Source organism: Squalius cephalus (assembly GCF_949319135.1).
Source record: "Squalius cephalus genome assembly, chromosome: 7".
Taxonomy (NCBI): Eukaryota; Metazoa; Chordata; class Actinopteri; order Cypriniformes; family Leuciscidae; genus Squalius; species Squalius cephalus.
The window spans coordinates 5,961,480-5,976,390 of record NC_137128.1 but is presented as its reverse complement, the minus strand read 5'-3'; the positions used below and the strand labels follow the sequence as shown (position 1 = coordinate 5,976,390).

The 14,911-nt window shown below is 39.2% G+C and overlaps 1 protein-coding gene across 1 annotated transcript in view; it reads right to left on the bottom strand.

Annotated features, from left to right (window-relative positions):
* The window catches only part of LOC307161261 (NACHT, LRR and PYD domains-containing protein 12-like), a gene marked incomplete at both ends in the record, with an annotated part of 31,605 nt that extends 25,537 nt beyond the window's left edge, over positions 1–6,068 (bottom strand). The window contains 2 exons of the mRNA XM_079875884.1: positions 5,282–5,389; positions 6,010–6,068. Coding sequence (XP_079732010.1) covers positions 5,282–5,389; positions 6,010–6,068 — 167 coding nt within the window. The remainder of the gene's footprint in view (positions 1–5,281; positions 5,390–6,009) is intronic.
* Positions 6,069–14,911: the final 8,843 nt, after the last annotated feature.

Sequence of the window (14,911 nt, the reverse complement as noted above, 5' to 3'; positions counted from 1 at the left end):
GGAAATGGACTCTTGGACATGGATTACCGTGATAATAACTACCTAAAAATAATAAACACGTTTGGAGAAACTTTATTTGAAGAGTAGGCTAGTGACACTTTTATGAAAAGTGCGGGACTTATGACCTGTAGCCATAATAGCCAGCCACTAGGGGGCTCACTTTGACTGAATGTCATGTCATTACTCTCATCACGAAACTCTAGTTTCTCCAAACGCATTTATTATTTTAGGTAGTTATTATCGTTATATTATAGTTATTATTATGAGATGGTTTTTATTCGTTATTTGACACTATAAACCATGCTATAAACACACACTGACCACCTCGAGCTTTTATTTTGGCACTTCCGGTTACCGGCATTTTGAATTTGCATATTAGATAAATATTTAGTTTAACCCGAAACATTTAGATTCAACATTTAGATTTAGATTTAGATTTAACATTTAGATTTAGATTTAACATTTAGATTTAGATTTAACATTTAGATTTAGATTTAACATTTAGATTTAACATTTAGATTTAACATTTAGATTTAGATTTAATATTTATATTTAACATTTAGATTTATATTTAACATTTAACATTTAGATTTAACATTTAGATTTAGATTTAATATTTATATTTAACATTTATATTTATATTTAACATTTAGATTTAACATTTAGATTTAGATTTAACATTTAGATTTAGATTTAACATTTAGATTTAGATTTAGCATTTAGATTTAATATTTAACATTTAGGTGTAACATTTAATATTTAGATTTAACTATTTAAAATATCTCTAAGTTGACAAATATTGTTGTACATGTGGTAAAAAGTGACCGTCAAAAATTCATACCAGTTTTTTAAACATTGTTTGAAGCTAAATGTGACAGAATGTTGCTGTTATTTTCAGCGTGAGCCGCTTTACAAATGGCGCCCCATATAAATCAACATAAACTCAACTTTGACAAAAAGTAACTGATTATGTCTGAATAAAAACCCAGCAACCAGGGAATATACAGCATCTTGATATGTTCATGTATAGGGCTATACAGCCATCTAGTGGTTACACGATGGCATTGCAGGTGATAAATGCTGCATAATTTAGAGATGCTCTTAAATACACGAAAACATATTATTGTAACTCATTTGAGTAACATAATAATAGTGGAATCCTCCCAATCAGTAGACAGGTGAAATTATGCATGCAGTAGTTCAGATAAAAAAAAAAATTTCTTAACACACCAGCTCGAAATTCAGTATGGACTCATATAGTCATCCAAATGGTGCACAGATTATAAGCAATCATGATCTATTTGTTTATTTATTTAACATGTGTGCATTAAAAGTACCATTTCGGCAACCAGAAGTTTTCTGAGCCAAATGAAGATAAAGATGTGTTCTGGTGACTGGCGTGTTTATTGAACCAATCAGATAAGAGTAAACCTAGAGTCAGCGAGAAGCTCATCTGATTGGCTACATAAAGAAGGTGGACCCGCCCTCCTCTTCGCTCTTGCAAAACTCAATGAGTGAGAGAATCGTGCCAAAACTGGAAGCGCAGGTAAAAGACGTAACTGTACAAATCGGGTTATTTCAGGAACTTTGTTGCCCTATGCAGACATTTGCAACAGTTTATTTTTTACACAAAGTTTGATTTTATGCAGTGAATCTGTTTTGCAGTTCCTAACTCTGTTGTTTTCGGTCGCAAATTGCTGTTCACAGGCCTGCAATACTTTTGGCCGTATTTGAGCGTAAAAACCGTGCCAAAAGTGCAAGCGCGGAAAAATGGAAGTCAGAGGAATAGGATTTATTTTGCGTTAGCATGAAGCTGCAGCTTCACAATACATGAATTACACTTACGAATAACAGTTAAATGCTGCAAATATTTTTTTCTTACACTTGAAAAGCGATTTACACCTTTACAAATCTTCTCTTGCGCATTCAAATTTAATTTACGCTTGCAATCTTATGTACACTTTCACAAATCTTACCCTGCGCATGCAATACTTTATGGCATCATTTTATCTTTATACATTTCTTAGTGTTATCAGACATGTCATAAGTTGCATAAGTCATAAGTCCATGTCATAAGTTGCAGTGTCGTTGCTGTTGAGTGCAAAGTCAGTAGGCTAGACCAGGCGAGAGGCTCGGGAGCGCGCGTGCAGGTGACGTCACTGGATTTCGCGGTAAATCCGACCCGGCACCTTCACATAAAAATAAGAATATTTGCTTTCCGAGGTAATAGCAAAACCCGCAAAGTGGATCATTTTAATGTAAGATTACAACCCCTTCACACACAGGCAATAAAAAAAGGATTCATTTTAGTAGAAAAGTTACATACAGCACTAGGGCTGTCGCGATAACCGCAATATCGCAGTACCGCGCTACTGACAAGCCAACCGCAGAGGAATTCAAGTAACCGCAGCAACCGCGATATTCGCATGTTTTCTTTTTTCAAGGCTATACCCTTCTAGTTTTTAACTTTGTGTATGTGTATTGAATGTTAAATAAGTTAATAATGATAATAAGACGTGGTGATCATGGTTTTATCATGGTGATTTGTACAGAGGCTTTGTGGATTTGCACTTAGCCTAAGCCTAAACAGAAAGTGAATGAGAGAGTTCGACTGAGCGCGTGCGATTACCTGCGTCTGTCTTTGAGGTCAAGTCATACTCGTGAAAGGGTTGCCGTGTCGAAGGAAAGTTAAATATTTGTCCTGTCATCCTTTGAACGTTTAAAATAAATGGTATTTACCATGAATGGCATCAGCGACAGCGCTGGTCAGCATCCACAGCGCGAGGAAATCGCGGCCACGGGAAACAAAACTCAGTGAGTCACGCACTGAATCAATGCCATTTGTGAAGCTTCAGCGTTACCCATGCGACGCATTGCTGGTCAGCTGAGCCTTTAAAAGTGGAGCTCAAAGTTAAAAATAATTAACCTTGTTTCACTACTATCTTTTAATGAATCAATCAGCGTTTTTGAACGTGTTGTTGAATGAATGGTTTCACTCAAAGACAGTCCGTTGCCGTAACAACTGCGCGCTTTCAATGTGCAGAGACGCTGTTTAGTTTCGGTTTATTGGTTACTGAAAATGTACTCGTTTTTGTGCATGCTGACCACATCGTAACACTTATTTAGCAACAAATAAATCAAAATAAATAAATAAATGCGGTAAAACCCGCATATCGCGCTATTGAGCCACTCAAAATTACCGCAAGGGAAAATCCTTAACCGCGACAGCCCTATACAGCACCTTTAAGGTAAGACATTAGAAAAATATCAGTCTACACATGCGTTTTATATTTAATATGAGGGAAATACACGTGACGTGACACAAAAAATCTTTAACTTTTAGGTGGCAAAATATTTTTTAGTAATTCTATGAATTACACTGCGCAAACCAAAAGATGTATACCCACCGGATGAAGAAGGGTCGGCTTCCACAGAACATATTCGTTTTATTTTATTTTTCGTGTTCACATTTATAAAAATTTTTTAAAAAAATAAATAAAAATGTTAAGGGCGTGACATGACTTCTCCAGTTCTCCATTACGGACCTGACCGCTCTGAAAGCGACTTTAAAAAAATCACAGAGACCTCAAACAGAAAGCACAAAGCCTGTCTTTAAAGTGAATTTAGTTTTTTATTAATTGTATCTTAATTTTAATCAATGTTTCATCAACCAATTGCCTGGATTTAATAAATAAGAAGTATAGATAATATAAATATAGTAGAAAATATATAATCATGACACGGAGGCGCCGGCGAGTGAACTGGACTCTCGTCTCATAAATGAACCGAAACTCAGCGTAAGGTATGCTACTTGCCTCACAGACCTGAGAAATATATAGAAAGCTTGAAATGTCTACTTTTAAACAGAACAATTCAAAACGAAAGAAAACAGACTGCTCTCTTATGTAATCCATATGAAATGTGCATTTCTCTCTGGCGCGTTCTCTGAAGATCACAACGCATCGTCAACTTCATCTTTGCAGTCGACACAGAAAACACTTGTTTATTAATAAACAATTAAAATGTCTCCTTGCTATATTTGACATATTCATAATCATTACTTTTGCCGGTTCTTTGTGACAGCTTTTAGATGCTTTATTGGCAGCGCCACCTAGAGGTCTGCATTCCCGCGGCTGTCCCGCGGGATCCGCGGGACCCGACCAGATATTTTGCGCCGCGGGATTAAATTTCCGACTAAAAAACGGTAGCGGTCGGTAACTCTGGTGTAATTTGAACGGGAGCGGTCGGTCATTCAATATCACGTTCCCGACGCCGACGTTCTTTCAGAACATCATATCTTCGCTTTACCTAATCTTAATCTTATCGACCACCCGGTATAGGCTACAGTCTGCCCTGTAGGCTACTCAGGACCGTTATGCACGCGCTGCACGTGCACGGACCAGTAACGGTTCTTTCTGTCATGCATTGATTGTATTGGCTTAACAGCAAAATGTTACGAATTTTGATAATACGAATAAAAATAATAGCCTACACTTCTTTCTTTTTTTTTCGCTGCGATATTTTTTCCCCTACTGTCTGCAGCAAAATGTTAAATTTTGTATATTGACAAGGCGAATAAAATAATAATAAAATAATGTTTGTGCAGACTACATTTTTATTTTCTCTGTGAAAATGTACATGTGAAATTCTGGGAGATCTATATTAAAGCGGGATGGTCGGGTCGGGAAGAAAATTATTAAGCAGACAGCGGGTGAACAAATAGTGTATATATAGCGGGAACGGGTGGGTGCGGGATATAACCCCAGCGGGAGCGGGCGGGAGCGGGCGGGAGCGGGACTTAAAAAACAGTCCCGCACAGATCTCTAGTGCCACCCACATGTTGAACGAGTCACACCGCATCAGCACCGAAAACATGATTTTTTTGTAATCTAAAATCAAAAATCGTGATACGAACCGAATCGTAGGTTTGGTCTATCGTTACAGCCCTAGTAAGATGAGAAAGCAAGAGTTTATGGTTTAAAAAAAAAACAATGGCTATCTGAACATCTTTGCCAAGCGCAAACCAGTACAGAAGTAGGCTAATCAATAAATTATGGGGGAGGGTCATCCCTTTTTCACAATCATTTTGGAGGGTCATAGAAAAATTTATTGCTGGCGAAGGGAGGGTCATGTATTTTTTTACTACAGATCTCAAAACTCCTCCGTTGGCCCCTTAAATAAAAAACAAACAGTCCCTAAACATGTTTCATGATTGGTATTCACTGATACAACTTTTAAACACACTCAACGTGTGACAAAAAATTTGAAATTCATGAAATACCTTATATTAGATTGTGGTGTTTCCTCACTGAAGTTTGGTAAATCTGCATCTTTAGACCCATCACTCTTCAGAGACACAGAGCTGGACACATGTGAGCCTGATCTTACACTGATGACACAAAGAACAGAGAGAGAGAGAGAAAACACTTTAGTAAAGGAGGATCAACTTTGTCTGAAACACACCTGTGTCTTAATCTAATCCTCCACAGAAATACACACACTCACACAATTTACAGTTTTATAGTTAACAATGATTTTTTTTACTGGCTCACATTAGTTTAACAATTTCTTTAATATACATGAGTGAGATTAAATATTTTGAGGATTTAAAAGTTACTTGAACATAATTTAAGAGAACATGTCAAGTTTTTATTTATTGACAGAATAGAGAGCAGAAATGTCTGTGCGACACAGTTTTGTTAGCATACTTGACTTAAATTATGTGTATAGTTGTTTTCTAATGTATATCAATAACTTCATGATCTAAAAACTAAAGTCATTTATTTGGATTAATTCAGCATCTAGAAGGTAATTAACAAATTTTTAACTGTGATATTTTCTATAGAGCAAACAGGGATTAATAAACAATGTCAGTGTTAATTTAAGAAGTTCAGAATTGAAGTTGTGTAAAGCATTTACAAATATAAAACAATGCTTAAAGTTTTGTTATTGATAGGGAAACACAAAGTCCAGTCGAGTTTAAACTGATGAAAACAGACGCAGTCTTACCTGTGTTTCTCTGAGAGACTCATCTGAGAGAGAGAGTCCTTTCCTCTTTCCTCTGACATACTGCAGCTAAACTGACACTGAAAACTGATCAGCACTGCTTTCTGAAAACACTCGATCCTTCAGCATCACCTGGAAATGACACCATTTCACACAGATGAAGAACATCTTATTCAAGACAATAATGAAGAATGCTGAGTTATCATCAACAACAGCAACAGCAAAAACAATGTATACAATAAAGTGAGTTACAGACAAATATATTGCCATGTAAAATAACCGAATGGTCTTAATCATTTTTGATTGCTTAATGAGTTTAACTGACTCTAAATATGAATTCATTGGGGAACAGAAATTTACACTGTGCTGGGAAAACTGAACCCAATTTGTTATATTCGCTATTACAGTATAATATCATTTTACAATCATATTTACCCAATCTTTATTAATTGTTGAATCGTTTGTCATTTAATCCTTACTTCAAGTTCACAATGGTGGTTGATTTCATTACTTTCAAATGATCCTAAAATAACTGTTGAAGTAAAAGTAACCGGAATTATAATAGACATACTGTATAACTACTAATCATAAATGCTATATGAACTGAAATATTCAGTTTAATAACAGCAAATTGTTGTTCATTGACGTTACACTCTAAAAAATAAAACATTGGGTCAAAAAAACAAACATTTTTAACGTTTTCCACTAGAATTTTTAAGTTAAGACTGCTTGCAGAATTACATTAATTCAAAGCGATGTTTTGAATATGGAGTATAGTACCTTTTAGGCCACAATAAAACACATTTCTAAGTAACATGAACTTACAACTAAGTTGATCTCTACAAGAGTTAAGTTGAGCCCTGTCCTATAATAAAGACATTTTCAATTTTGATTAATACCCAGCAAACACAGAACGCTCCCCTAACGTTCCCATATGGTTCCCATTTGGTTATTTTTTTGGGAACTAAATAAGAACGTTCTAGGAACGTTCTCTGTAGGTTATTTTTAGGTTTAATTTGTATAACCTAAAGAGAACCTTCCCAGAACGTTCCCTGCAGGTTATTTTTAGGTTTTATTTTTATAACCTAAAGAGAACCTTCCCAGAACGTTCCCTGCAGGTTATTTTTAGGTTTAATTTTTATAACCTAAAGAGAACGTTCTGGGAAGGTTCCCTGCAGGTTGTTATTTAATAACCTAAAGAGAACCTTCCCATAACGTTTCCTGCAGGTTATTTTTAGGTTTTATTTTTATAACCTAGAACGTTCTGGGAAGGTTCTCTGCAGGTTATTTTAATATCACTATATGTCTAGGGGGGGGGTGAAATGCTATTTCATGCATACTGAGTTTTTTACACTGTTAAAGAGTTGGATTCCCATGCTAAACTTGGACAAAGTTTCAAAAATTAAGTTGTACGTTTGATGGAGTATTTCTGTGCCAAAAATACTCCTTCCGGTTTGTCACAAGTTTCGGAAAGTTTTTTTCGAGTATGGGCCTGTGTGACGTCAGATGAAATGTTCTCATTAATTTATGGAGAACAAAAGAAATAGATTTGTTCAAGTGTAGACATAATCACTAATTTAGTAATTTCGCATGAGTCCGATGCAGAAAAAAAATGACAAAAAGCAACATATGATGGTAGAGCTTTCAGCTTATAGATTCCCCGATCCTAGAGAGTGAAGTGCTACTAAGTGCTAATGTGGATTTCTGTATATGCAATAAACATTTTGTAAATGAAAACCTCAAAAAGGTTAATTATAGATCAAATAAGACAGAAAAACACCCGTTCACCGGTCATTTTCCTCATCTGTAGCCACTGTAGGCAAAGACAAGTTTCAAATCAGTGCTTCTCCTGGGAAACTAGCACTAAATTAGCCTCTAGTTTAGCGCCATCTACTGTTTTAGAAGAGAAAGTTGCTCAACTGCATTTGTGAGAAAATCTATGGCGGCAAATCAATGCCAATAATCACCGAGCACACAACTGATGCTAGCGCGCGCGGTGAATGACTTCCGCGAGAGGATAACAGATCTACATGCAAAGAAACGGGAACTCGCGAGCTCATTCAAACCCTGCGTGCGCATGACATCATCTCAGCACGCAATACAAGCCCTCTCGCGCGCGCTTTATCTGCTCTCGCCTGCTGCTTTTGCTCGCTCGAACAGTTTTATTTTTGGCAGTCGAGGGGCGGGACTTACTGTTTTAATAAACTCAAATGTCATTGGTTTTTCCCCTTTTCCTTTTGACTCGTAATTCACTTGACTTGAGACATGAGACATCACTTCATTTGTTTTATTTATTGTGGTTTATTAATGTGTAATGTGATTTAATGCATTGTTAATATAGAATAGATTCTTACCAGATACTTTATTAACAGAAAGTCTTATTGCAGTGTGTTGTTAAGAGATATTTAGGCTACAGACTAATGACGCATTTCCATGGTTATTAGCATTGCAAATTGACCAAATATTTTATAAATTTTTAGGTAATATAAGTGGTTAATTATGTTTTCTATTAAATGCAAAAGGGGTTCTGGATTCTCAAGTTAAGATACAGTACACAGCGTGAATTAGCTTACAAATGCCTTTTCAGAATTTGCTAAAAAATATAGAGGAACAAAATTAAACCCAGCAAATTATTAAACACAGCAAATTAGATATTAAAATATTATATAGTGATCTTAACCATCTAACTTTTTGTAAGCTAATAACCTAATAAGAGAAAGTATGAGGCAAGTACAGTACACAGTATAAATGATTACACCCCATCTGAACATAACATATCTTTAAAAAATAAAATAAAAAATAAAATATGTCCTAGATAAAGAAAAATGTCTGAATTTGTTGGGTTTCAGAGGGGTGTAATCATTTATGCTGTGTACTGTATCTTAACTTGAGAAGCCAGAATCCCTTTTACATTTAATAGAAAATATAATAAGCCACTCAAAATGGACATAATAGTAATACACAGGATGATGACAAAGCTTACACAACAACTCTTGAATATTGATATAAACAAGTAATGTATCTTTCATCCAAAGCCCTTGTTATATTTGCAACTATTTAATAGATACGTTTTACATTTCTGAGGTTCTCAGAACCAATATAATTTTGGTTGGGTAAACGTATATAGTGGTGAATGGGAGTATAGTGGTAATGTAGTGGTATACAGCAAATACAGGTGAAACTCGAAAAGTTAGAACATCGTGCAAAAGTTCAAAATTAGAAACAAATTAAAAATTAGAATATTGTGAAAAGGTTTTCATAAGCTGTAAGCCATAATCATCAAAATTATAACAAATAAAGGCTTGAAATATCTCACTTTGCATGTAATGAGTCTATATAATATATTAGTTTCACCTTGTAAGGTGAATTACTGAAATAAATGAACTTTTGCACATTTTTCTCCAATTTCTCTTAGGTATTTTAATGCCAATAACACAAATCACAGTGTTATGAATATAAAATGTAAAAATGTATACAAATTTGGGTCAATTTGCAATGCTAATAACCATGGAAATGCGTCATTAGTCTGTAGCCTAAATATCTCTTAACAACTGTAACGGTCACCAGCTGGAGTGCCCTTGAGAGCCACCAGAGGGCACTCCACATAAGACTATTATCACTCACAAACTACATTTCCCATAACTCACTGCCCGGACTCATCTTCACTTATCACTGATCACATTCACCTGTACCTCATTCACTGATTGCATTCACCTGTGTCTCATCATCCTGTTAGTCACAGTCTATTTATACCATGTTCATTCATTCACTCACGGCGAAGTCTTGTTTGTGTCTAACTGCATTTCTGAGCATTCTCCCTGGTTTCATGTCTCTTGGTTTTTGGATATCTTGCCCTGTTCCCTGGATTACTCTCTTGCCTCTGGTCCCTGCCTGTTTTGTTTCTTTGTTTCTTTGTTTCTTTGTTTTGACTGCCTGTCTGTGTATGACTCTGGCCTGTACATTGGATTACGCCTCTGGATTGCCCTCAAATAAAGCTGCTTTTGGATCTCTACCTTTGAGTCTTGGAGCAGTTCGTGACAGAAGACTTCGCCGTACCAAGATCCAGCAGCCATGCCAACCATGGATACAGGAGTACAAATCCTGCGTCTCCGTCAGGGGAATCGTTCGATTGAGAGGTATGTCGAAGAGTTTATTGAACTGGCACATCTCACCTCAATGACCACAGAGTGCCTAATGATATTTTTTCGTGGAGGACTATCTGAACCGCTCAGTTCATTCATGCCCTTGCATGATCCTCATGGGACTTTAGAGCAGTACATTAACCTGGCCCTTTTATTGAGCGGCTCATCGTTTACTGTGGGCAGGGTAGAGGAAGAGTTCCGTGAACCCACAGTATCCCCTGCCGAGCCTGCTCTCCACGTCAGCCCTGCCGAGCCTGCGCTCCACGTCAGCCCTGCCGAGCCTGCGCTCCACGTCAGTCCAGCCGAGCCTGCAATTCACGCCAAATCTGCCGAAGCCAAGGCAGTATGCGTCATGCCCGCCGCGCCTGAGACAGCAAGTGACATGCCCGCCAAGCTAGAGCCTTCACCGCTGGTCTCGCCCAGCACAGAGCCCTCATCGCTGGTCCCGTCCAGCACAGAGCCCTCTTCATCACTGGTTCCGTCCAGCTCAGAGCCCTCTTCGCCGCTGGTCCTGCCCAGCTCAGAGCCCTCTTCGCCGCTGGTCCTGCCCAGCTCAAAGCCCTCTTCGCCGCTGGTCCTGCCCAGCTCAAAGCCCTCTTCGGCGCTGGTTCCGTCCAGTTCAGAGCCCTCTTCGCCGCTGGTTCCGTCCAGTTCAGAGCCCTCTTCTTCGCTGGTCCTGTCCAGCTCAAAGCCTTCTTCATCGCTGGTCCTGTCCAGCTCAGAGTCCTCTTCGCCAGTGGTCCTAGCCAGCTCAAAGCCCTCGCCGCCGCTGGTCCCGTCAAGCTCAGAGACGCTTCACTTCCTGCCTACCGATCCAGAGACTATTCACGTCAGTCCTGCCGAGCCAGAGCCAGAGCTTCACGTCAGTCCTGCCGAGCCAGAGCCAGAGCTTCACGTCACTTCTGCCGATCCAGAGACTGAGCTTCACGTCACTTCTGCCAATCCAGAGACTGAGCTTCACGTCACGTCAGCCGATTCAGAGACTGAGCTTCACGTCACGTCTGCCCGTCAAGAGTCTCGTCCCGCTGAGCCTGAATTTGATCCTGCGGACAAGATGGTCTCCGTCGAACCAGTGTCTCCGGACAAGATGGTCTCCGCCGAACCAGTGTCTCCGGACAAGATGGTCGCCGCCGCCGAGCCAGTGTCTCAGGACAAGATGGTCTCCGTCGAACCAGTGTCTCAGGACAAGATGGTCTCCGCCGAGCCGGTGTCTCCGGACAAGATTGTCGCCGCCTCCCTGGTCGCCTGCACAGCCTGCTCCGCCCTGGTCGCCTGCACAGCCTGATCCGCCCTGGTCGCCTGCACAGCCTGATCCGCCCTGGTCGCCTGCACAGCCTGATCCGCCCTGGTCGCCTGCATAGCCTGATCCGCCCTGGTCGCCTGCACAGCCTGATCCGCCCTGGTCGCCTGCACAGCCTGATCCGCCCTGGTCGCCTGCACAGCCTGATCCGCCCTGGTCGCCTGCACAGCCTGATCCGCCCTGGTCGCCTGCACAGCCTGATCCGCCCTGGCCTCCCATCCTGCCGCAGTCTCCAGGTCCTCTGCCGCTCCACTGGCCTGGCCCTCCATTCCGCCCCCGGGTCCGCCTCCGCTCCACCTCCCTCCTGGACAGTTTTAGGAGCGTCTGGAATCCGCTCCTTAGAGGGGGGGCTATGTAACGGTCACCAGCTGGAGTGCCCTTGAGAGCCACCAGAGGGCACTCCACATAAGACTATTATCACTCACAAACTACATTTCCCATAACTCACTGCCCGGACTCATCTTCACTTATCACTGATCACATTCACCTGTACCTCATTCACTGATTGCATTCACCTGTGTCTCATCATCCTGTTAGTCTCAGTCTATTTATACCATGTTCATTCATTCACTCACGGCGAAGTCTTGTTTGTGTCTAACTGCATTTCTGAGCATTCTCCCTGGTTTCATGTCTCTTGGTTTTTGGATATCTTGCCCTGTTCCCTGGATTACTCTCTTGCCTCTGGTCCCTGCCTATTTTGTTTGTTTGTTTCTTTGTTTCTTTGTTTTGACTGCCTGTCTGTGTATGACTCTGGCCTGTACATTGGATTACGCCTCTGGATTGCCCTCAAATAAAGCTGCTTTTGGATCTCTACCTTTGAGTCTTGGAGCAGTTCGTGACAACAACACACTGCAATAAGACTTTCTGTTAATAAAGTATCTGGTAAGAATCTATTCTATATTAACAATGCATTAAATCACATTACACATTAATAAACCACAATAAATAAAACAAATGAAGTGATGTCTCATGTCTCAAGTCAAGTGAATTACGAGTCATTGGACAGGCGTCCAATCGCAACTGACTTCTGGAAAAGGGGAAAAGTAACCAATGACATTTGAGTTTATTAAAACAGTAAGTCCCACCCCTCGACTGCCAAAAATAAAACGGTTCGAGCGAGCAAAAGCAGCAGGCGAGAGCAGATAAGCGCGAGCGCGTGGGGAATGATCATGCGCGCGCGAGAGGGCTTGTATTGCGTGCTGAGATGATGTCATGCGCGCGTGCAGGGTTTGAATGAGCTCGCGAGTTCCCGTTTCTTCACGTGTAGATCTGTTATCCTCTCGCGGAAGTCATTCACCGCGCGCGCTAGCATCAGTTGTGTGCTCGGTGATTATTGGCATTGATTTGCCGCCATAAAAATCTGCCTGGACGCATTTGTGAGAAAATCTGCCTGGACGCATTTGTGAGAAAATCTGCCTGGACGCATTTGTGAGAAAATCGAGCCGAGAGATCTCATAAAAAGCGAAGTGTCACACAATCATAACAGACAGATATGCATTTGTATGCACTAGATTTGGTATTTGTTCAAAGGTTACATGCAATTTAAAGGATGATTTGTATATATTTGTGAAGTATTATCTTGGCTCATTTATTTATATTTGTAAAACACAATACATATTTGTTACTCCACTGCATTTTCACTCAAACTGACCTTTGTGCTTGCACATTGCTTTCTGTTTGTTTGCGAGTCGAGTTTTTAAAATATTCTCTTGGCAGACGTGATATTGTCATGTTTCTCTGTATAAACACAGTGATCTTTCTAGTGATACTGAGTTAACTGCTATAGACATTAACCTAGAAATTAAATATCTCTATCTGTAAGCAATATGTAGTGCTTGATTATTGTCTATATGTAGTGCTTGATTATTGGCATTTTAATATACCATAAACCATTTGTAAAAAATTTAACCGTGATTTTTACGGTAAAAAACCGGCAGCTGTGGTTGCCAGAACTTTATCGTCAAAAATACGGTAGCAACGTTATTGGTTTTACAGACTTAACTTAAAATTTACAGTAATAAACCGTATTTTATTATCTGATATAATGTGAATTTACCGTTCTATTGAAGTATTCATATCTGTTTTGTACCATTGTATTACACTGATAACCACCAATTACAGCAATGATGAGAGTCACATGATCAATCAAAGCTCATCACAAGCAGCTCTTCCACAAGAAAATTAATACTAATATATAGAAGCTGCACAGTGTCATTCACACAAACATTAAACACCATCACGGTAACACACATGAATTTTTACAAATGCAATAAACGTTAATTTAACAACATTAAATGTAACATAAAATCCTAATGTACATACCTGATTAAAAAAAAACAAAGAAAACTATGAAGAAACATAGTTATTTCAACAAAAATACATCAAATGTGAAGTGTCACACAGGGAATTGTGGGAATGTCAATTTACGGTTTTTCACTGTAAATTATACAATGAATTGTTCTTTTTCACTTTCAAAAACTGTAAATTTAACAGTATTTTACAGTAAAATTACATTAAATGTACCATTAGATCTATCACAGTTATTTACCGTATATAGTACGGAAACTTTCTGTTAACCAATTAACAGTTTTTTTTCACTGTAGCATTTTTACAGTCTTTTACCGTTAAAATTACGACATTTTTTACAGTGTAGACCAGCACTTCTCAAAGTCCGGACTCCGGTCCGGATCCGGACCCGGAGGGAATTCAATCCGGACCCGCCTCCATTTCGTATTTCAACAGCAGTAATTGCGTGTAAGGGATTAAAATTCTGGATTTCCTACTTTGATAAACGCATGTCAAAATCATTTGTTTAGTGTTTTATGTCTTTTTGGAGATGGTCCGAAATTAAAGCGAAGGCGAGATATTTAAGGTTTTCCTCCGTGATTCAGTTGCCATGACATCCAGTGAGCGTATACTATTGACGTAATCGGGCGCGAGCCGCGCAACGCGACACTTCACCGCAATAAGCATTTGAATGGGTGTGGAGGATGTCATTGTCCAGGAAAAGTAAAGTTGACGAAGAAAATACAGTTTTCAAAGATGATTGGAAAGAGAGGTATGCGTTCATTTTGCCCCAATCCAGCACGGAGCCATTCTGTTTGATTTGTAACGAGACAGTTTGGAGTTGTGAAGAGTGGAAATGATAAAACGGCATTATGAAACAAAAAACGGTCATTTTGAACGGCAATATCCACAAAATACAGAGGTACGGATGGCAAAACTATGACAGCTAAAGTCTTAATATGAATAATCAAATAAGTTGCTTGTGAGACAGTGGCAGCTGGTGAAAAATATCTTAGGTGGGGCTGTGTCATATTCAGTCAGTTTCAATAGTCTGTTAATGGGAGTCTTTTAGCGTAACGTTAGTGGCTCCGAGGTTGTGGAATGTTCTTCCTCAAGACATCCGTCAAACATCCACCCTTCTCTCCTTCAAAAACACATTTTTTTTATCTGAATATTA